We start from the raw sequence: 25,510 nt of genomic DNA, 5'->3' as shown, positions 1-25,510 counted from the left end.
TATAATGAAATATTTTCTAAAATGTGAGGGGTTTACTCACTGTTGTGAGATACTGTATATACAGAAAGAGTACCAGCACCTTGCTATTAATTGGTTTAAATGTATGTGGAGGACATACATTTAGGATGTAAAGAAGTGTTATCTATAGATGGTTTCCAGCAATGGACACATTAAAAAACAGACTAGACTTAGTGAAAGGGGCTGCTAAAGAGAAAGTGGAAAAAGTAAAACATAATAAGGATTTAGGTAATAAAAAGCTAATCCTGTACCAGCAAACAGGATGACAATTGACAGTAATTACATATTGCCCCCTGTAATTATGAGCTTTCTTTGTGCGCCCCTCTTCTCATAAGGCCTTATTCCTCTGGTCATTCCTGCTCCTCCATCTTCAGACAGTCACTCTACCTCCCGATCTAAATAGCCAAGCGTGGTCAAGCCGAATAAGCAAACCACCATTAAGTACATGGGGCTTTCCTCAGCCACAAATAACTATGAGAAATGATGTCACATAAAACCAGATCTCACTATCTAATTACAGAAAAATGTGCTTAGAAAGCAGCAAATCCAACAGGAGATGAGAGTTGGAGTGGACTCAGAGAGAACGGAAGAAAACTGCTTCACCACAAACTGGGAGAGAGAGATATAAAGAGGCTGCAGTGCACAGCTCGAACAACCAATTTTGGTATTCTGGTTGCTAAAAGAACTAATGTTATGGGGGACCAAGGATCTCTGCCGTTTAAGCCAATTATACAGTGGAGATCCTGAAAATGTACCGGATGGAGAGGAAGAGTTGCAGTAGGATCACAGAGCACTAAAGCCTGGAACTGTGCTTGCTAGGCCTCCAGGAAGCCAATAAAACAACACACAGATTTCACTGTAATTACATTTAAACTGAGAGAAGAGGAAGTTGGGGGGACGGTTAAAGTGAGTGTGAGAAAATGGATTTCCACAGGAAGATTTGAAAAGAAAACTGGACAACAGGATGCTCCATCATTTTACAGTCTTTTAAATCACACAGAGGCAACATTTTAAGAACTTATTTATCTTATTACCACACTTCTCTCCCAAGGCCCAGAAGACAGAGGAGTCCCCGGGTGCCATCATGTGTAGCTCTATAAACAATGAAGATTTCATAGATTTCAAACATATTTTTTGTGTTGTTCAGGCTACAAAATGGGTGGTAAACTAAAATATGGAGTCATAAAAATCACAGACAAGTACCAGAAACAAACTAGCAATGTCTTTGGAGAGCATCTGTGAGCATGCAGTAAATTTCACATGAAGAATTAATGAATCCCCAACTTACTTTGCAGGAGTAGATAGGGGAAGAATGAGATATAAAGCCTCAAAGGCAGAAACGACTTAGGGAGAGAAAACGAGGGGAGAAAATAATTACGATAATGGAAACTAGTGTGAAACAGTTTATCTTGATGAGAGAAAACCTTCAGGAAATTATGAACGTCAAGTAACAATAAAGCAAAATAACTATTGTGTGGAGCCACACGCCTGGAGCGACTAAAAAACAAAATCCTCCAAAATGACCAATTTAAAAAGAGGGAACTGTCAGAGAGCGGCAGATTGGATGAAGATGAAGCGAAAGTGGCAACCGTTCTGCAACCCAAGTGTGGAAACGTGTTTGTAGTTTGGAAGAGATTGTGGAGAATAATGTTAACTCCTCTGTGGAGAAAGGAGGGGAAACTGGAGACAAAGAAGATATTCACAAGTCTTGAAACACCTGGGATATCTGCCTCACACCCACATGCAGAAACACATACGCCAACAGGCTTGATAACTTGTAGTCCAGTTTTTGCACAGATAATCCTGCACTGTTTAATTCTGCAGATGTGAGCTGTAGTGTTTTTTTTTAATAAAAAACAATGTGTGGAAGAAAGGGCCACTGTTGAACAGAGCCGAACAGAAATGATTGCTTATCAAAGGGAAGTGTGTAGTTGAAGGATGTGTGTACTACTGCGCCTGTGTGTCCTATCTTTATTAAATCTGTTTTGTGTGCGCCAGGCATCTGAGCAGCTAGCTGCTGGACACATTTTAGGCATTCAACATTTAGAAGACACCTTACTGATTTTATCATCTATTCCAATCTTTTTATATACAGGCCCAATCTCCAATCTCTCCCATATGTGAGAGATAGGAGCCTGAAGGCAGTCTCCATCAGAGAATATCCATCTATTTTGGCAATTATATCTGCGAGCTGGATAAGAAGATGGGGAAATGTTAAAAAAAGAAAGAAAAAAAGACATTGGTGAGTAAATGTAGTCGCTGCAAACAAACTGCTTCAATCATTGAAGACATGACATGGTATTTTCAAGTCGTAATGCCCCAGAATCAGCTGATCCTGGCACGTTAAGTAAAAACAAAATAAAAACCTGTCCATTATTTGATTAGATGATTGACGGGAATTTAATCCACAACTATTTTGACAATCAATTAATCATCAGAATGATTTGTCGGGCATAATGCATAATATTTGCTGATTCTTTTGAATAACAGTATCTTTGAGTATATAGGACGGTGTTGCTTTTCTCTGCTTTATTTCATTTTTAATCGAATATATTCAAGTTTTGGGCTATTGGCCAGACAATTCACATCTTATTTACCTACATATTTTTATTATCAGAATCAATGACATTTAAGGAATACCCAACCCCATATCCGGAATTTGTTGCCATAGTGCCAGAGCCACAGGATTTCCCAACAAATACTCCAGTCCACAGCTGCACACAGTGCGTATGTGTTGATGTTGGGCGTGTCACCATGTAAAAGTCATACTGCGTGCCCTCACATAATATGGTAGTAGGCGTCTTGGTTTGGGTCTGTACCATCTGTCAAGCAGCAGGAGGGCAAGAGGAGAGGTAGCTGGAGCAGAAGCGAAGACCCACTGAGAGCTAAAGCCAGTTCCTTGTCACTTCAAATACTCCCCTAGTCTACAGAAAGCACTGCTAGAGGGAACATGAGCAACAACAGCTTGCCATCATGGCACACGTATATGCATTTACATAACTGACGAAAGGGCAAAACAAACTGGCAATCATGCACGCACACACTTTGCACACAATCCAATCCAAATGTATGACAATGACAGCAAATGTAAAGGAAGCGGTTCAATAACATTCAAACTATGGCTTTAGAAGTCATGCAGAGTCCACACACATCTGTGCCACACACACAAATGTGTGGTGCAGAGAGACAGTGAAGGGGCTTGCTGTGACGAGGGAATAATTCTCCTTTGACACAACCAATTCCTCTGAAGACAAAAGAGGAGTCATACACCAACACACTGCATCTCTCAGAGGAACAACACACGTCCCCCCCACTACCACACACACACATACACACACACACACACACACACGCCTGTTGCAGTGACACTGCATACCCCTGTGGTGACATAAAAAGACTGGCCTATGCTGTCATCTGTGTGTGTGTGTGTGTGTGTGTGTGTGTGTGTGTGTGTGTGTGTGTGTGTGTGTGTGTGTGTGTGTGTGTGTGTGTGTGTGTGTGTGTGTATGTGTGCCAAAGGAGGGGTGTACGTGTGAGCTCCTACTCTCACATTAGACAAGTGACAGGGAACAAAAGACACGAGGAGTGCGAGAAGAGAGAAAAGAGAGAAAAGAGAGGGGTGGCAGCAGCTGAAGTGCATGCTGGTCAGAGAAGAGGCAGCTGATACTGTACTTACTAAGGTATTGTATTGCATTGTATTCTAAAAAGCAATGTCTCTTGGGCCTCAATTTCCTACCTCTTACACTGAGGTAAATTGCTGTAGTGTTTTAAATTAAACATAGGAAATAGAAAGGAAAATAGTGACATGTTTGTCAGCTCTTACGTCTTTCTGTCAAAAAATGAGCGACTATTTCCTTGACTTGTGTTTTTTAAAAGGAAATAGGATTTTGAAATTGTAGAGTGGCCTTAAATTGTCTGCTCAAACATGATTTAGATTAAGACGACGACTACTATCGTCCCCACTCAAAAAACAGCTAAGAGTGGAGTATGTGAAAAGGTTTCTCCGTCCTTGTTCACACACTAAGAAGAGTTCAGAGCGACTAAACCTGTTTGGACAGACTGTCCTCCAGATTTCCATGTAAGTTTCTAACAGGCCTGCGACTGAAAACGATTACATAAGGAAATGCAGCGCAGAGCACGTTTTTAAATGGGGCCTTTTTAGCTCCATCTTTTCTCTTTTCTTTGTGTTGTTTTTTCCTACAGTACATTCAGCCCATCATAGGGCGGAGCAGGGACTAGAAAAAACCAAGCAGACCAGGGCAGCCCAAGTAGCCCATCGGCCTGCTCTATCCCCCCCTCTCTCTCTCTCTCTTTGGTGAAGATCAAACACACTGTGGTCTGTTTCATGCTCCCTGCAGACCATTATGGCTTAATGCTTCAAGAGGCTTCTTACTGACTTCAGCGTTTTAACAACTCTAGCATATTCAGTTGGTAGGCAAACACACGTACGCAGAGAGACATGCACGCTCACAGAAACGCATAAACAGGCACAGACAGGAGCCCAGATGCAGGGATTCACACACTTGAACTGCAGGAGAGTTATGGGCCTGCACACTGTGATACAGAAACAACTGTTGCTTTTGCTTTAATCTGTAGAGGAAGACCAACAGATGCATGGGACTTTATGCTGACATTAACCTTCAAATAAGCGCTGGCCCTCTTATCTCCAAGACGGTTTTAATTAGTTCCATTCACAAAGGCGGCAATGTGTAATTCAGTGCGATCAATTAGCTATCCACCACATGGAGAATAAGAACACCACATCAGCAGGGTTATTAATGGGATGGAGATAAGGCTTCTGTCCAGAATGCCCACAATGACAACACTGCAAGCTTATCTCAACACACACACACAGTATTTACTATTTATGGTTAGGTTTGGTCTGTCCCTTTATCGGTCAAGAGTCCTTTTCAAAAATGGAATACGTAACGTTGCTGGCTTCATGCGTTTAAGTAATGTGCTTTTGTCAGTCGGACATCCAGTAGGTGTGCAATTTGCAAATGTTGTTATGGCTTTAGAGTTTTGCTAAATAAGCATTCAATCATCCATGCGGCTGGCATGAATGAAAATGTCTGATGGTTTGTGGGACTAGACCATTATTATTTTCTTTGTGCATAACAGATGATAATTAAGTGACTCATTTATTACAGTGCTTTTCTTTTTGCTCCTATTCTTCCTCATTCTGGTTTAGCCTGTACATTAATGACATTGAGACTCAGCCATGTTGGAAGTGTTAGGAAAATCCTATGATGTCCGAGCTTGTGATATTGCTTTTTACATAAAAATGACCTGGGCAAGGGTGTCCTGGTGCCCTAGGTTCACATCCAGTTGGGGACTTTTTTAACATGCCTCCCTGACCTGAGACACAGATTAAATCTCATGCTCGCTATTATGAAGTGTCCAACAATTTAGCTCAGACACTGTTAACAGTGCTGTGCCAGTACTAGAAGGTTACTAAATAATTGATAACACTGTGAATATATTTTTTATAATCCTAACTTGCATTAGAGTACACTGCTGAGGGGAAAAGAACGAGGTGCCACCGCAGGTCAAGCAGCCTCACAGGGGAGCTGGAGGGTATTAAGCTTACAGCAACTGGTGGTAGATATAGAGATAGTGTAAAACTATGTCCGCAGAGATTAAGAGCTTTAACAACATTGTACATGGTCTGCATTTTACTCTGGACCATGAAGACTCAAGTAGCCATTTGGATTGCAGATCATGCAGATTCTGAGACCACTGGCGGTGAAATAAAAAGTCAAATGAGTAGGACTCCTTCATATTTTTGCTGTTTTGTTGTTGGTTTTGCAGCCTCTCCCTGACTGGCCAGCTATGTTTTATTCTGGCAGTGGACTCCTAGCTCCATTTAACCTCCTGCCGGAAAGTATTGAAGGGGGCAGCAAACCCACTAGCAGCCATTATCTTATCATTACCCACAGTCAAAGAGGTGAGAGAGTTGCCCGGGGAGATTTCCTACCCGTGCGCGTGAAAACCCGAGCTCTGTTTTAGCTACAATGCTGCTATTACTGTATGCTGTACATTCCAAGACTCGTACCCAAATTCACAGTCAAGCTGCTGAGTTCAAAACATTCCCATACTTTTTTTGCGCTGTGGGCTACCATACTGATCAGCCCATATTTCCAGCCACAAGCCCGTCTTTAGTCAACAACAGTTCCTAGCAAGCCTGGTGAGCAGCGATCCCACTGTATCATTAGCCAAACACTGGTTAGAGATGACACTTCAGAGCACGGGGCGACTCACACAGTCAGCCTGTAGCAACCAGCAATCAACAACAACACAAATACAGCATGGGAAAAGCCAGTGCCGTAGCAAAATGTTACCAGCCTTCGTGCAGATGTCTCATGCAGCTTGTCTCTTTGTATAGACTTATATGTCATTGAGCATCTCGCACTCATTGGCTGCCAGCTGCTTTCAAAGAGCGTCTGGCGCCTCTCCCTTTAAGAGCCGACGAGAGAGAGAGAGAGAGAGAGAGAGAAACAGAGAGATGAAGAATGTCATCCCCTGAAAGACAAAAAGATTTGTCATCAAGACTGTAATGATGGGGTGGGAGAGGGAGGGGGCAGTGCAGGGAGGAGACAGATGAGCCTCATAAAAATCAATCATCCATGTTTTAGTAAATACTAACAAAAAAGCTGTTTCCAAAACTGATTACACTGGACGGAGTTAAACTAGCATCATCACACTTGATGACTTGCGAACCATCGCTTTTCGTTTCTGCTCAACTGATGCTGTTTCCATGGTCCAGTAAACACAGCTTTAACACAATAACAAACAGCATACCCTTAACTCAATAGCGTTCTTCCATGTGGCTTTTTCTCTAGGGCAAATGACTTAAGAACGGGGGACTATCCTGTCTGTTATATGAGGCGTATCCATGTAAAAACAACATATAGGAATCTTATTCTGCCGCTGACTGAGCATAATCAGACAGGAACTGTGATATGGGATGGGGGTGTTAAGCTGTTGTGTTTAAAAAAAAAAATGTACCTAATTCAAATGTAAAGAGCAGATGTATAAAAGTCTTTAAATCTCAAACACTTTGAATTTAATGAGAACAAGACATCAAATGAGTTCAGGAGCATATTACTTGCAGACCTTGTTGAGACTTCAATTGCATATGCGGTCATGTTTGATTATACACGTTTGTGCGTCTGGAAATGAACTTTAATATTAAGTTCAGAAGTATATTTGCAACCTTATGTGCCAAAGGGATTTAATCTCGTACAGCATATTGTGCAGCAGCATTGAAAAGCATTTGAAAGTGCTGCGACTGGACATCATTTTTAGACTTGGGGATGCAGTCATCTCTCATTGTCCTCCCATACTGAATCGGGCTGATGTTCTCAGCATGTCACCTTGAGTCAGGGCCAGCCAATATATTAAGTTGATCAAGCTCTGGTGTCACAGCAGGAAATATCCTTCTGCAAATGTCAGGGATCATGCACAACATTCAGGTGGCTGATAATTTGGAGGCATAAATTAAAGCTTTCATATTTTACTAAGGTGTTTAATATGCCAGACTGGAGCGGATGAGCAGTTATTTATGCTTGAGAGCCAAGAGACAGGGACACGAGGAGAAATATTGTCAAAGCCAAATCTCCCCTTTCCTCTCTCTCTTATTCTGTCTCACATCCATCCACTGCTGCATCTCTCTTTTTCTCTCTCAGCTCTCTATCTATCTATCTCTTCCTGGCACTCAGTTTCTGTCCCACTCCCTTATTATTTCTCTTACCCCAGACTTAAGTAAGCTCCACACCATTGATTGAAACAAGAGGAATAGGTGGTGTCATGACAAGACAGATTTTTATCTTTAAAGCATTATGGATTACAGACATTTGGAAGAAAAGAAGAGTTTTAAGGGCCCGGGGCTGGCGTTAATTCTGTCAAATGATTTATTCAGTATGGTCCATCAATTAAATTAGAAGTGTCCAGTTACTAGTTGGCCCTCACAACCTTATGATGTATGGCGTGATGACATGAGCTAACAGTTTCATCACATTACCGCCCCACCCTCAAATCTTATAATCTCTCCTATCCTATCAGCGTAATCACTAGGAAAGATCGACTGTATGCCTTTGCATCGGATATCATGTTCCTCATAAGCCCACTCTCACAGTAAAGCTCCTTTAAGGCATCTTTGTAGCAGCTTTAGATAATCACGAGGAAAACACCTCAAATCTGTAGGGCGAAAAGCAAAACCCACATCACGTTAAAAACATGCCATTTCTGTTCACGACACAATGTTCTTTCTGCAACCGTGCCATGCTGTGTGAGAGCCCGTTATGTGTTCAGAAAATAGAGCAGTTTCTACTATAGGATCATTATGAGTGCGTGTGACCTTTAGGTGCATACTGCCGAGAGTCACCCTTGTATTTCTCAGAGCCATTCGGCCTGTGCTAATGGACATCGCTGTCTTCACATGGGAGAAGAGTTTATCTACTGTCACAGTAGTGTGGCACTCTGTGGAAAATTAATTGGACAACATAGAGAAGGTAACTGACGAAGAGTCTAGAGGGGCTTTTTCAAGGAAAGGGTTATGTCATCAGGTTGGGAGGGACTGTGGCAATGTTGCAGTCAGAATCATTGAGCACGTCCACGCTCCTTTATTGTTAAGAAAAGACTGCAGATTACTTCAAATGTGTACTGTTGTATAGTGTTGTACTTTGGAAAACAGTTCTTCACATTCACAAATTTGACAGTTTTGGGACAATGTCAAAAAAGTGAGTTTAAAACTATATAAAAAAAAATTTGATTTTATATCGTTTTAATCTGTGCACAGAAAAGTGGTTGTGTAAGCATCACAGTCTCCTGTCTTGTCCATGCATGTACGATGCTGTAACTGTAGAACCTGAAATTGCAGTAAATGCGTGTGTGTGTGTGCGCGCGTGTGTGTGTGTGTGGGTGCGTGTGTGTGATCATGTGTGTGTGTTCATGTGAGTGAAAACGTTGCACTGAATTCCAGAGGAGGCACACGTGTAATCATCTGAACTGCAGAGGGGCTTGTGACTATCTGACATCAGACCATGAATGACACAGTGAACAACGTTATATCACATCTGCGTGGGTACAGCACATGGTCAAGTGACTGACTGGCAATCTATAAGGAAGAATCCCATACACAAAGACCAGACAGCTTAAAGAAGGGGAAAGATTAGGGAGTGTCTTCATGCTTAGCAGCTTAGTTTAGAGTTCTAGTTCTAGGGAAACTCAGAAATGAGAACAGAAACAGAGTTGCTGTTCCTGCATCTGTGTTTCTGAAAATGTCACGTCAGAGAACTTGCAGGGACTTTCTCATATTTCTGATATCAGGGATCAAACAGCCAGACTGACTCGGTGACATGTCTGTACTGTCCTAATATCTTTTCAAAGCAGTGTTTCATCTTGAGAAATAGCCGAGAGCTAGAGCTCCTCTGCTTCACTATGAAATGTGACATTGATGTGAAATTAGCGTGCTGCAGGTTTAAAAAGGTAAAAAGATAGAAAACTGGGTTTGCTCACTCTCACAACAAAACAAAAATACATCCTTTTAAGATTGTGGTGAACAAGTCAAATGTTTAAGTTAGAGTTTTCTGCACTGATGTGTGCAGTTTGTGAACCAAATGCACACATACCCACAATCATTTATTTATACACTTACAAAAAAATGGTGCTACTGCAGGTGCCACTTTGGCCCAAAAATAGACTAACATTCCGAGGGGGACTTGCAAAGGGATTAGGGTTCTCAGTGGCAATGAGTTTATAGCAAATGCATGGGGCTTCACAGTGTGCTGAACATGTTTTGGCATAATTTGAACAAAATGGTGTATTTGGACAGGTATATGTTCCTGAAAGTGTTTTCGGTTTCAGGGGAAAATATCACATTTTGTTCACAGAAAGAGTGCACATGACGGCAGCAGACTTTGGTAAGGCAGCCGACTTTGGTCAGGCAGTATTTTAAAGGATCTTACCTGATATTTCGGACTGAGGGACACCATCCAGAGCGAATCCTTTCCCGCTATAAAACTGCCTGATATCCGAACAACTCCGGGCTTTGCTGGTCCCTTTGTCGCCATAGGCTGGTGCCGTTAGAGAGCACACTGCCAGAGCCGCGATGATGAAGGAATCCATCCCAGCCGACTGCTGCGGGCTATGTGGACTTAGTCAAGTGCAAATCCGACGAAGCGACTGTCTTGAGACCTAAACGGAGCAGGAGACTCCCGGTAAGTGGCCGCGTGTGAAACAGGGCTACTGAGTGCTGCTGTGCGTAAAATATCCTCCACCTTCCTACTGTATATCCCTGCTGCCCTTTCTGGTGCGTACTGCTCTCCGCGCACGGCACAGAAGCGACTCTTCACAGCGCAGAGGTCCCGTGTCTTCCCACTCCTAGGGGCCGATGTGGACTGGACAGGACAGGACAGGACAGGAAAGGAAAGGAGCTTTATTAATTTCCCCGCAAACAATTGAATCTTCTCACGCTGTGCCCAAGATGAGAGCAGACCCCCCCTGTCTGATATATCCACTGTTGTGGGTTTAGGTTCACCTAGAGAGAGGGAGAAGCAAGAGATGAAAGAAATAGGTTAAGCGTTTACAGCGAAAATAATTTAGGTTGTGTCAGAAAATAGCACTGTATTGCGCTGACGCTGTGCAGCCAGGTTCTTTCGCCGCACGCCTACCGGCTATATGGGGTGCGCACAGGCAGCTACCGCAGCTCGATCGTCCCCGGCTCAGGATATTCTGAACGATGCTATGCCAGCGCTGCCACTCTGGAAATGAGGAGGAGGCGGGGGGGGAGAGAGAGAGAGAGAGAGAGAGAGAGAGAGAGGGAGTATAAGAGGTTTCGCGTTCCTCTAACGTTTTATTGTCTCATCTAAATATTATTTTAGACATTTTTTCAGAATAACTTTAGCCTAACAGGTTTGAATCGTAGGTTTTTGGAAACATCTTCATTTATCAGTCCTTTGTGTACTGTATGTGGTATTTTGCTTTACCATAAGGTGGTCTGCTGGTTCTCAGTGAAAGAATGTGCCCTACGCGTCCTGACAGCGCGATCTCCACCAGCCAGGTGTCACAGGTGAACCGTGGGCGTGCACTCGACCCCCACACCCACCCACCAATACAGGTCAATGCTGAAAACCTCTCCTCCACTCCGCAGTGTGGCTGCACACATGCGCCATATCACTCCTCAAGGTGCAATTAAACAAGTCACTACATGTCCAGTGCTGCGAGTTTAACTGTCACCTGCTGAATGCCTTCATTATATGCGAGTTTCTGTGCTTGTATGTTTACTATGCTCACCTTCAGTAGGCCTAAGAAATAAGTTTGCACGTGCGGTCTTACGCAACCCCCGCTTGTTTTTGTCTTTTACTGACCTATAGTGTCTTACTGTAGCTTTTCCTGTATAAAGGATGTTTACCTGTTTGGCGTTAATTGGCAAACGCCATTTCTATTTCTTCTTACATCTCTAAATGAAATGCAATGTTTATAAAGCAGGATATATTTACATAAATTGATAAAAAATCAGGCACTTCCGGTTCCCAGCTGCAGCAGTGATATGTAGTGTAACGCTAGTTATTGTTAGCGTTAACTATTAACTCGTCGTTATTAAATACATAATAAAGTACAAATACAAGTACTTTCGGGACGTGGATAGAGTAAAAGCACGGAGACAGCTTCGACTGCAACTTGGTCCATGTTTAATGACACTCTTCAAGCGTAGGACAACTCAAGACTCATAACAAAACGTGCTTCATCATCTCAACATCATATCCCTCCGCCAAGCTCACTGTTCCTGAATTACAGGCAGGGTACAACATGTTAGATAGCTCCCTTGTTAACTCAAGGAACAGAATACACTAGGAAGCTACAATTAATGGAAATATGTGACTTATTTCAGTAACCCTAAAAAGGTCATCTGTTAACTAAATAGTCACAAATTAAATATCATCTTACATTCTTCCCTTTCTTCAGATGAAATGTCCCAATTTCAATAAATCTCATTTTACAGTAGCAACACAAAAAATGCATTTTTTTTCTTTTTCTTTTTTTTTTGTATGTGAGAGGGGAAAGTTCACTCAGTTCAGGATGGGACCCTCTTGCTTGAGGCAACATTTGAGGTCATATGCTGCAATGAGCGAGCTGATTACACTTTGGGTATTGCAGTGGTTTCATAAGTGCATGGCTCATGCATCCTGTAGAAGCCATGCATATGAACACGCATAATCATACATTTAGGTAAAAAGTGTTACATGTTTCATTATACATTACAAACCCCAAACTGACTGTGTGGTGCGGACCTTTTATCCAGTACATTTGTGTTATAGCAATAGACATCCAGGTCAGTTCTCTTACTGAAAATACTCTCTCTAGTCATATCAGTGTGTGAAATTGAATCAGACAGTGTTTGATGTTGTCACTCCTGTGGGAGATGCTTTTTAAGGATTGTTTGCGGAAGAAGATGCCACCGCACATTATCACAGTGACACATGGGAAAAACTCCAGCCTGAAATAACCAGCCCTGACACGACAGATAGACAAACAAAAGTAAGAAGTAAAGACGGAGAGAAGGAGGGAGCCACATGGCAAGAACAGTCATATCCTGCTTCCCAATTATTCTTTTTATGAAGGCAGACATTGTTTATGAATACATTAGTAAATCTTACTCTATAATTAGTCTGTTCCTCATGACTGGATGAGTCCAAACAAAGAGGACAGCATCTCACACTAAATGACAAATGGCTACACTGGTTTCCTATTATTACTGCTCTGAAATGAGTAGTGAATTACACCTTCGTTCTGCAATGTCAAGTGTCATTTGCATCCTGCGCATGTGTTTGGGCAGCTCTGGCACTACACCATCGGTTATTCTGCTAAAGTTGAGAATTGTGTAACTGTGCCACACAGCAGACAGAAACCACTTTCTAATTATGGATGCTATTACTGTTTCTTCACTTTTCTTGTTTCTGTGGGGGAACACGGGGCACATGTGGCCAGAGGTTAATAAGTCTAGTGGCCTCAAAGGGTGTATGTGTGTGTGTGTGTGTGTGTGTGTGTAATGAAATGTGTCGGTATTTTATATGGGATTGTGTATGTATGACCTTTATATGTATGTGTGTCTGTGCACATTTCTTCAGAGGCAGTTAGTGTGTGTGTGTGTGTGTGTTGTGTGTGAGAGTGTTTATTAGTCTGACTGTGTCCCACATGTGGCCATAGGTCGACAGTGCTGTTTGACTGATTGGCCCTCCACTGTCTGGCGCGAAGATCACGTAATTAACGCTCAGTAAAGCCACAGAGCAGCCATGTTTTCATCAGGCTTCCTCCCATTGAAGTTTTATTAGCTCTGACCATGAAAGGCCTTCTAATGAGGAGCAGGATGCTGGGGGAAGTTAGGGAGACCGAAGAGAGCAAAAGAGGAGAGGCCGAATGGTAGCAAAGAGAGAGGGGAGTACGGGGTAAGAAACTGTCACTTTAGTGTACACATGCCGTAATTATGTGGTGTGCATTTTAAGGGCGTGATGAGGTTTTCTAGTGAAAATGACATTGCTTCTATACAGAAATACTACAGATGGTCATGTTCTACTACTCCTTTCAGGCGAAAACACTCACACTTAGTTTCAATGTAGATAGATTGAAGAACATGTAATATACAGTTACACAGCCATTTCCCTCTAAATGCACTATACACTTTACAACTTTGCACACAAAAAATCTGTAATCTGTATGTCTCAGTCTCAGTACTGCTCTTCCTGCGGACCTTCACATGCAGCGATTTGTGTTCCTCTGGTGCTGACTACAACAATGACAGTCTTTGCTGTTGGTTAAGTATTGTAAGCCTAATTTCTATTAGCCGTGTTCCACTACGCACGGGTTAAATTGTGCCGGTGCTGTCCGGGGCTCAGCCCTGGCACATGGGCCTATGCTCTTCTACATGTATGTCATCAGGGGACACTCAGCACATCTTCAACAATGTCTATATTCTTACACTTATCTCAGTCTTAATAATTCAACCAATGACACGTTCGCTTCTCCCCAGATGAGGTGAAGTAGGAACTTAATATCAGAACTTTCACAGGGTTTCCCTTTTTTTTGACAATAGGGTACCTTAAAAGCTACCTCGCAGATCAGCAGGTGCAGTCTAGGTGGCGGTAATGCACCTTAACGCTGATTGCCAACCGCCATAAACGGGAAAAAAGAAGAAGCGACCTCAGTAAGTCAGACAGCACAGATGGCAGAGAGTGGAAGGCAAGGCAGGGAGAAAAATATAGAATCTAACAGGTTTAATTGCAGAATGTAAATTGTTCTGATATTCTGCTTAAACAATGTTTCACTTTTACAAAATGATACTATAACTTGGATTAGTCTTATAGTGTTCAGAGCAGAGGGTTGTCTCACGTTGTTATATTTTATTTAGTTTGCCAAATGACATCAGATTAGTTTTAGTCCATGCGCAAACACGTGCACCCATGGCAACCCTGAAACCAAAGAGCCTGTCCACATTAGAAATCTTAATTTAACACTACAGGAACGTAAGACCTGTAACATAACCATAACAGAACCTGAAATTATAAGAACCAGTAAGAGCTTGGTTCTAGGTGCTGTCTTGCTTTTCCACTGTGTTTTACAAATGACTAACCAATCATTGTACCACTGTGTTACTGTCTTAACACATGGATGAAGAGAAGGGTAATCCAAGGAAAAACACTGGGTCCAAAAGCATCTTAGAAATAAACATGTCTCCTTCAGCTTTAAATGGACTCACTTACATTATTCCTTATTTAACACATTCTACATAACAATTAAGCACGTTACTTATTGTTTTTCTGTGCAGTGAAGGCATCAGATATACATCAACTGTAATTTTACTCCTTATCAGTAGAATATTCTACAGGTGAAAATACACAAACTCAGCAGGAGTGCCACCCAAATGTCACACTGGCTGATTAATTGCACCAATTCACTGCTGTGACAGTAAATACTTCAGTATTTTCTCATTTTCTCTATTTTTCTGTGCAATCACAATAGTTTTGAAACCTACTGTATGAAACATAATAAAAAAATAAATCTACTGAACATTTCTTCCTAGCCACTGGAATGCCCTTATTGTGAAGCAGCTACAGGGAATGTCCAAGGACTGGAAACTTGTTGTTGATTAAAATGAATGCATGTCTAGATTCAGACAACTTTTTTTCTCAGATCAGTTTGAGATATCTTTTGGGCAAAAGCATATGCTAACACCTAGAGGTGATAGCAAAAGCTTTTATGATGTCATTCCTGTCACATACTGTAGGAACCGCTTGGACAGATACCCCATATGGAAATTTGACATTAGAGCATTCTGCAATGTTTATGTAATTTCTACAGTAATACAAACATATATAGAGAGATGATAGAGAGTTTTGATATGACAGATGCTATTGCACCCTGCAGCATCTACGCTAACCTCTTTAGGAGCCGCCATTGTTGTTTTACAGTCGCCTCTCCTGTTGTTGTCACACACACCTAAACCACAGCCATGGCTGCCAGCGGCTCCTAACAGGACGCTGACTGGTGGCTCGGACACAAAGGCATTTGAAGCCTACTTGATGCCTGACAAGATGGATTTCTGTAAGATCTCGTTGTGATGTCGGGAGAATCCAGCCGCTGTGTAAGGAAAGTTACACAGCGGCAATTCTATGACAATTACCATCCTGTTTTCAAGGCTCTAGCTAGCTAGATTTTCTAAAGCCTGACAACAATGCCAAAAGGAGGTGCAGAAGGACAGATTTCTCTAAGACCACTTGAATTACAATATGCTAAAAGTTTAGTATTGAACCTTTGCCAAATGACGCTAAAACAAACTGCCTACCCTAGCTTTAAGCTCATGTAAGCATATGAAAATGGTTCAAAGAAGGATTTTGTCATTGTTATCATTTTCATGTGGCATTGAAATGCACAAGTACAGAGTGCTCCCACCCATCAAACCCACAAGTACAGTTTTATGAAGACATTAATGACAAAAAGAGCAGGGTATAGCCAGATCTGATAGAAGACACACACACACACACACACACACACACACACACACACACACACACACACACACACACACTCAGTGATGCATCAGGAGCAGCAAGCTTGGCCAGCGTGCAGGGCCCACTGCCGGGCCTCAGCAGGGTTTCTATGTAAATATCAGTGTGCTGTTTCAACAGATGTAATCAGCCTTTCAAGGGAGATCAGTGTGTCCTCTCCCTAAAACCAGCCTCATCCTGGGCTCTTACAGATAGCATTGATTCTGCCTCTTTTCTGGGTTTTATGTCAACTATTAGCCTGAGTTCAGCACATTCACCAGGGTGCTCGAGTGTGTACACATTGCTCAACGGGTCTTTCTCTTCCCTTTCTCCTTTCTCATTCATTGTGTCTTCTCTTCGGTCCATCTTGTAACTATTTTCTCCCTTGTACACACACTCTCTGATTTTCTGTCTCTTGATCCACTTCATATCTTAGCCTCATGAAAACACATCATCATGCCTTCATTGCCTGTTAAAACACAGTCATGTGTAACGCGTAAGAGTTGTTGCCAGAGACAGATGATGACAGAAAAATGAGAAATGTTGATGGTAAGAGCAAAGGGTAGCAGACAGATCAGTATTGTTGAGAGAAATGAGAAAATACCGAGGAAAACTGGGAGGAGGTGGGGTGGGCTTATGAGGCAAGATAAGAACAGAGAGAATATGATGATGGATGACATGAGAGTATGACAGAAAAGTGGGTTGGGGGTGTAGCAGCAGGGAGGTAGCGTACATTCAAAGTGGAAAGGATAAAGCACAGGAGATAAAAACGTAGAGTTTTCAGAGGAGAGGAGTGAAAACAACTGATGGCCAACGTGGTCTGATCCTTGAATTCTTGGGGTTGTTCTTGCAAGCAGGCGCTGTCGCGGATGAGAAATGCCCCCTGTGGTGTGCTGGGCTGTGCTTTTGTACATCTCTGTGGGCATCCTGGCACTTTTTTTTTTCTGTTGGGAAATCTGCGTACATTCCAGTCTTCTCTAAGCATGGACACAGGAGGAGAAGAAACCTTAGGTCCATCTTAAAAAACAGTGAAATCGAATACAAGAACTCTACAAACTACTTCCTCAGACATTACGACGGAATGGAGCGGAGTGGAGAGACCACTGAATGCTGTGTTTTAATATGAATCCATTTACAGTGGCGTATGTAGCTACTGATCTCTCATTTATGTACAGTTTATCATTATCAAATAAGAGGACTGCGCTCTATCACTTTTTTCTCTTCATCTCTTTCCCTCATATACAGTGGCAGACCGTACCCCTCTCGCTGTGGCCTCCCCTTATTTCTGCACCAGTTTTATCCAATTACTCTGTTCATTTGCCTGCATGCTGGTCTCATATAAATATTTCACCTCCTCCATTTGTCATATGTCTTAGAGGATAAATTACCCACTCTCCTCAGGAAAAGCTCAGATGACCTATTATGACCATCTCTCATGCCAGTAATTGTTTGCTGAGCATTAATATGTATAGCCGTATAATCATTAAAATTGTGGCGGTAAGTTCCTTGTCCTGTGCTACATAAATAATAAAAAGTTTCGCTGGATAATATTTTCCTGAGGGCAACCTTGACAGTGACCTGGGCATTAGAACAGAAATTAAAACACTGAAACTGGCCACAAGTCTTCTCTGAATTTCGATGCAAGCAAATGGTCCAGAGTCAACTAACCTCAACTCTGTCCAGGTTTTATGTGGTTCCAGGGCAGATCTTCAGACAGATTGGCAGCGTCTCCCTCCACGTGGACCTTGGAAACAGTGGGAGGCCACGTCTCTGTGTGGTTCTCAGCCCCCTATGAGGAGTCCTTCATTATTTTCCCACTGCCACTTTACAATATCCACACATTCCTTTCAACATTCCTCAGCCTTCCCCCGTACAGAAGCACTTCATCACATTACTCCTCCTCACACTTCTCCAATTTGTTTTTAATGAGAGAGACTGCATACAAAGTGTAACACATCAGTGCTCACTCAGTTTGTTCACCAGATACAAGTACAGTAAATAACTGTGTGAGTAATTATTCTTACCACTGATATAAACTGCCAGTTTTCACAAGCAGTTATTTTTCTATTTTAAACAACTCACTTTTGAAAGCTGCCCAGCCTTGCTACTGGCATGGTTTAGTCTAAAGCTGTTCCCATCGCCCCTCTCTGATCAGAGTGAAGCTGCTAATGGGGAATTGCTATTTAGACGGATGGTTCTCTAAGCACTCCCTTCATATGGCGTTGTAAACTGGATTGTAAAACTAAGTTAGCCTGTAAATGTTAAGGAGGGCTGGTGAATGGCGGACCCAAAAACAGAGATGCTAGGCAGTGGAGTACATAATAATGAATTTTAATTCCAAACACAAAAAAATATACAAACAAAAGGAGACCTGGAAAAAGCAGGCAAAAAGGAAGTCCAAGAAGAAATAGGAAGTCCAAACAAAACTAGAAAACTGCAACCAGGAACACCGAGACCAAACAAACAGGGAAGACTAACAAACAGGGAATCCAAACTGGAAACAGTACACACAACGATCTGACAAAGGACAAGGGGAAACACAAAGACTAAATACAGAGGGTAACAAGGTAACAAGAGGCAGGTGACACAAGGGCTGGGAAACAGGTGAAAAACATCAGGCAATCACAAGAGCGTGAAAAGCAAAAAAACAGTAAGTAAAACGAGACACGACAAGACCGAAAACTAGACTGTCAAAATAAAACAGGAAACCGAGCAAAATACAAAACAGACCACCACAATGAGACAAAACACAGAGCAAAATACCAAACCCATAACGGTAAATCTGACGGCTGAGAAACAGTCTGTCTTTGGTTGGGTTTTAAATGAAGCTGTAATTCTGTGTGTACGTTTCCTGCAACCCGAAGTGGAAAAATGCTGTGTGTTCATTGGCGTAAAAGATCCTCTTGACTGGTGCGTCATTTACAGCAGCAAATATAACAAGGGTGTGGGTAGCATTTAACTTTGACAGAATCATGAATGCATGTTTTACAAGGTTCCTATAGTGAGAGGCTTTTTTTTCGAGGGACATCAGAAAGGAAAGGGCTGTAATCATTATATACAAATCACTTGGAATATTTGAACTAGGCTACCATTAGACGAGACCACCTGGACAAAGTCTTTAACATTTATTCAACTGAAATTCTGACTCCTACATCTTAATCAGGTCAAATTTTTTTTCCAGATTAGTATTTTGAATACATTAGCAGTTTGAAGTCTTTTCAGACCTTTCCCCCCCTAATTAGAACATCGAAAGCCAGGTGAAGTCAAATCCATTGTATTCAAAATTGACTTGCACATTATATCAGCCAGCATTAGTGCTATCGCCGTTGCTGTTTTGTGAAAATCTACACCATTCATATTCTGCTCCCTGAGCAAGTTTTGAACAATGCACATTTTGACTAAACTTGTAACAGAAGGCAAGCATGGGTGTAATTTGTCATAACAGGAAAACCACAGGCTGTGGTTTTCCTGTTTGTAAATAGGACATACATAGAACCTCAAAATCCCATTGACACCTCTTTCCTCTGCAAATCTCACAATTTCAAACTGCCTCTGAAAACGGGCAAATCCCAACGAGCCACCTAGTTGACATCAACTCGGTGGCTCCTCCTTATTTGGTTCTAGTCTCTAGTCTTTGTCACGCCCCAACATTTACATAGGCTACACCACTGACCTGAGGTCAGCTAGTCTTCTGAATCTAGGTCTATGTGTGAGTTAAGGAGTTGAAATACCGCATATAATCATTCTATCACCCCTTTAAAATCAAGTAAAACCACGTCCATGTTACCTTTAGAATTATAGCAATTTACGAGTTACTGTTATGGATTACAATTAAAAATTCAGTAATTAATTACAGTTATTAATTCCTGTAATCTAACACTGCGTTACTTTGACTATTAGGGGTCGGCATGTTTGCTGTCTTACCGGGAGATTGATGGATGACTGACAGCAGTTTGGGCTTCTGTGTTGAGGAGAGACTAGCCGAGTGTGTAAGCTTGGGACTACAGATGCGGGAGGCGGCTAGCTAGAAATAAAACTCCCGGGGTGCCAATTTAGCTGTTGATCATGTTAACTGATGATATTTGCATAAAATCAGTGAATATTCAACAAGGCCCTGTCTACTTTTTAAGAGCGTTCTGCTCTGCCTCCGCCCCTCGGGTGCCAGAGGTTCACATTTTCACCAAGTGTTTGCAAGTGAGACAAAATAATGGATATGGCTGAAAGCATCACCAGTTTATGTGTAATATATGTCCGTTTAATACAACACATACTGTATGAACAGAAAAAAATAAAATGAAACAACGCACTAGAGATCTAGCTGGGATTCGAACCTTGGATGTCATGGACAAAAGAAATGAACTGACTAACATCTACATTGCCTATACCACTACACTAACAAACCACTGTAGTGATTTGGTGGTTTCTATCTATATATTTGACTTTTATTGGACTTTTAGTCTAAGTTAACACAGGTTAAAATATGAGAGAAATATACGCCCATGTTAACTGGTGACATCACAATTTAACATGGGAAAATGCAAGCCTTGAAACAGTAAAGTAGGTTCATCTTTGCCTCACATACCAAAACCTTACTGATGTACAACAAACTGGCATGACCCCGCTTAACACTTTATTCCGTTTTGGGAGTAAAAATGAAACACGTCAGTCATGCGCAAACGTGATCATTTATCATTGTTATTGTGGGCCATCTAATACGAAGAATGTATAGGCCTATCTCAGCACAAACAGTCTTTTTCAACCTGTGCCACAAGTCAACTGATTATAGTTGTGTTTAATTTCATTAGACCCACAGACCCACAAATTGTGATATCACCATGGGTGTATATTTCTCTCATATGTTAACCTGTGTTAACTCAGACTAAAAGTCCAATAAAAGTCCAATATATAGATAGAAATCTTTGCAGTGTAGTGTAGTGGTATGGACAATGTAGACATTAGTCAGTTAACTTAATTTGTCCATGACATCCAAAGTTAGAATCCCAGCTAGATCTTTAGTGCGTTGTTTCATTTTATTATTTTCCGTATGTGTCGTATTTGTGTGGATAATGCTTAAACGGACATGTATTACACATAAACTGGTGACCTTTTCAGCGATATCCATTATTTTTACTCACTTGCAAACACTTGGTGAAAATGTGAACCTCTGGCACTCGAGGGGCGGAGGCAGAGCAGAACGTTCTTAAAAAGTTGGCAGGGCCTTGTTGAATATGATAACATGATAACCAACTAAACTGGCACACCGGGTAACGCCACAGTTGTCATACCGGTAACATTATATTGTGTCTTCTTAGTAAGCACGTTTACATTAGTCACTAAGGTTACATTCAGGCCTGCTAATTTTAGCCCGAGTTGGACCCTCTTCTCTTAATACATCCGGTTGGACCCAGCACCTGACCTCAAGGATTCCGATCATCAGCAAGGCTCTCAAGTCTCAAGCATTGGGTGTGAGACACATGCATTTCAACCCGTTCACAAGCTCACACACCACACCTTGTATTTCTCATGCAAAGAAATTACCAGGATAACGCCCACCAAGTTGCGCCGCTATTTTTTAAACAGTGGAACAGCTAGAGGAATTAAGTGAGTTCCCCATAGAGTTCAGAAGGCCCTGCCACGCACCAGCTAATCAAATAAAAAAATATAGCTACCGAACAGCCAATCAGAAAATAGCATTGCTGTATCCGGGTAAGATTTAGATACAGCTGTAACATGGACTGCTATAAGGAAAAGGTGCATTCACAGTTTAGATTTGCAGGTCTGCTGCTCCGTTTGCTTGCATTGCTTGCCACTGATGTTTTGCAGTTGGAGGAAGGTGGTCTGACTGATTCTGGGGTGGGACTCAGGGGCCAGCTTTGATGTTTGGCATCTGATTTTGAGTGTGTTCGAGTGGAGGGAGTTCCACTGCTGGCTTTTCTTCACCCTCATAGGAATCTGTGTCAGAGCTTTTACCTTCCAACACTGTAGAGCAATTGAAAGAGCCATGAGCCCTCCACTGAAAGTGCCCTTTTATACGACTGGACAAGTCAGTTCATTTTTTTGAGGGGCATTTGTAAGAAAATAACCAATGTGCTAATAATTTTATTTTTCTCGCATAGTTATAAACACTTTGTAAAACACTCAAATGTGAGACACCAGTAAAATAAAGCACAGTCTTGTAAATATTGTCGTATCACTGATTGAACTCATTTCTAAGAACAATGTATTAATCAGGCCTTTTATTGGAATATCAGAGTATTTTAATAGTGTGGTTACTGTGGTCTGATGCAGCTGTGTATTTCAATATAACAGTCATTGCTTTCTACTAAAAATAATACAAAGACAAATGAAGAGTGGGAATCGGAGCACATCTGGTTTAATTGGATTGAATCATTTTAGAGTCAAAAGTCGCTAAATCTAACGACAAAGCCGCTAAGTTGGCAACAGCGTGCTGAGACCTGAACTAACGTTAACCTAGCTGTTGATGCAATACCTCCAAAAAACCGTAGCCTATACCTGCTTGTTAAAACTGCAAGGTCTGTTTTTCTATTTCTAAACGTTACAGAATGTGATGTGCGGATGTGTGTTTTTAGTGTCATTCAGGCAATCCAAATCCTGTCTGGTATGAGGAAGGGAGGGTATGTGTTATATGTATGAGGGTGAAGGCCTAATGGCCCTGCAACATTGATTTCCTCTCTTTCATGATCTGCAGAATTAAACAGCAGCAGGCGTCTCTGAATCTGTAATGAGACCCAATCAATGACGCTCCTTTCCACCAGCGCGCTCATTCATTCATGTAAATACAACACACTGATATCAGGTATTCCAATGACAATTTAAAAATCCTGACAGGACAAAGGGAAGTTAGGATGAAATAAAATCAACTAATATAATAGTCACACAGGAGAATGTGTAAATTCTGTTCCAGCCTGATAGAGATAGAAAGAGAAGCAGAGAGAGATGGAGAGGTGGAATGGCACCCAAGGGAATCATGGAACATTCACACCAGTGCTCATCCATCTCTGCGACATGATGAAGGAGGCTGCCTGTACAGCATGCCAAACAGAGCGAGCCTGACAGAGAATTCAGATGCTGGCCAGCCTTGAACATGTGTGACATACACGCACATACACACACTCCTTCTTAAACTCTTCGATCACGCCTCATACCACACACACACCGATGAAGACCCCACCGGTCTAATTGGAATGGGGGCTGATACTAGCGAGCGGCCACGTTTCGCTCTGGCTGGCTGTTGTAATGGGTGACATAGTTAATCTGTTTTCCTAACAGGAAGACTTTCATGGTGACTAATGTTCAGGCCCCTCTGTATGGCCTTATTAAGACACAATACATTCTAATGACAACTCATCCTCGCCCAGCATTTCTGTTTCTTTTAACTGCGGTCAAGCCAGCCAACACTCAGATCCCAGCCGACGCTGAAATTGTAGTGCACTCATATACTAATACTTTTGGTAAATGTATTAAACGGTGCAGGTCGACGGTCTTACCAAAGTTAGCGGTATGGGCGGTACACACCAACCAGTCAGCCAACCATCGGCAGAAAAGCCAGTCGGACTGATCAGACGGCACGGAACACACCGAACAGACTCGAGTCACCGACCTCGCCAGACTGTCTAGCGGCTGATTATCGGGTTAGTGTGTCAGCACCTTACGATACACATGGGTTTTCAAAATAAGCTGTTAAAATGTATATATAAAGTACACATAAAAATAAGATTATTCGATTATGTTTTCAAGAAATAAAAACGACATTTTTTACTGTATACATTTTGAGATTTTACAAAGTAAAGTCCCATATTTCTACGGTAAAATGACTTGAAATCTGAAACTGGAGGAGCTTTAAAAATACTTTGCTCCATAGTTCCAGGCAATGGCTTACTACACCCATACTGAAAATCAAACAATTTTACTGTATAAATATGGAGAAAAGTCCCATACTTCTGTGTTAAATGACTAAAAATATGAAACTGGAGGTGCAATAAAAAGACTTCAGTCCATAGTTCCAGGAAATGACTTAATACACTCATACTGGAAATGCAACAAAAAAGACTTTGGTCCATAGTTCCAGGCAATGACTGATATATTTGAGTACAGGGCATCACTTAATACACTCATACTGAAAATCTAAAAAATGTACTGTTTAAATATGGAGATTATTGGAAGCAAAGTCCCATACTTCTGTTTTTAAAAGACTAAAAATATGAAACTGGAAGTGCAATAAAAAGACTTTGGTCCATAGTTCCAGGCAATGACTGATATATTTGTGTACGGGGCATCACTTACTCATACTGAAAACCAAACAATTTTACTGTATGAATACGGAGATTTTTGGAAGCAAAGTCCCATACTTTAGTCATTAGATATTTAAACAGTAAAATTGTTTGATTTTCAGTATGGGTGTAGAAGGTGATGCCCTGTACTCAAATATATCAGTCACTGTCTGGAACTATGGACCTTGGTCTTTTTAAAGCACCTTAAGTTTCAGATTTGACGTCATTTTACCCTAGAAATGTTGGACTTTTACTTCATAAAATCTCAAAATTTATACCGTTGAATTGCTTGATTTTAAATATGGGTGTAGTCAGAGGTGTCCACTGAAATAAATCATTGTCTGGAATTATTAATGTTGTATTCTTGTAAACTCCAACAACACATTCCTTTCACAATTTAGTGGAATTTTATTTGTATTGTATAAGGGACAGCCACAGGTTACATATATTTCGCTTGTGGTGAATATAATCCATTTAATCTTGTTTTTATATGTACTTTGTATTAACACCTTATTTTGAAAAACAGAAGTAGTCCCATGCGTATCATCTCACTAACTTCGTTAGCGTTCGCTAGTCCGTCCATTGCTTACTCGATCTGGGCCGTTTGAATGCATTTACTACGCGTGACGGTATAAGAGCGCACTACAATTTTAGTGTCAGCTGATTTGACCACGGAGATCCGAGTGTCGGCTGGCTTGACCGCAGTTTCTATTACGGGCCAAGAAATAACTTGACTTGTCTGTTGACTTTGTGTACGATAATTTGCATATATTGGTCAAACATATAGACTTAATCTGCAAGTTGAGTTATGTGTTGCACTCTCTTGTAATGCCACTATTAAAGTCACAAAACTAATCCCATACTATTACTGCAGTGGCAAACGGTGCAGCAAAAATAATCATGTTTGGGACTGGTCACTGTCAGCAATCGTGAATTTAGGATTTTAGTTGTAACAAAGTAATTGGGGAGAAAAACAACATTAGCATTAATACTTTTGTTATAATGCCTAAATTAATTAAGCCCTATCCAAAATTACTTTTCAGGATTTGGTAGTTTATGATTGCAATTCCAAAAATTTGCAATCCATGTTTTATTACATTGTAAATACATGAAATACATACAGTAATTAAAAAAAAAATCGGAAACATACAAAATCAT

The 25,510-nt window shown here is 41.4% G+C and overlaps 1 protein-coding gene across 1 annotated transcript in view; it reads right to left on the bottom strand.

Moving 5' to 3' along the window:
- LOC120568394 (glypican-1-like) overlaps positions 1-10,781 on the bottom strand; it is a 72,480-nt gene extending 61,699 nt beyond the window's left edge. The window contains 2 exon segments of the mRNA XM_039815908.1: positions 9,987-10,558; positions 10,692-10,781. Coding sequence (XP_039671842.1) covers positions 9,987-10,146 — 160 coding nt within the window. The 5' untranslated portion in view covers positions 10,147-10,558; positions 10,692-10,781.
- Between the last annotated feature and the right edge of the window lie 14,729 nt (positions 10,782-25,510).

This window comes from Perca fluviatilis, chromosome 11 (genome assembly GCF_010015445.1).
Source record: "Perca fluviatilis chromosome 11, GENO_Pfluv_1.0, whole genome shotgun sequence".
NCBI lineage: Eukaryota > Metazoa > Chordata > Actinopteri > Perciformes > Percidae > Perca > Perca fluviatilis.
The sequence above is the reverse complement of the archived record's forward strand: the minus strand, read 5'-3'. Positions and strand labels throughout refer to the sequence as shown.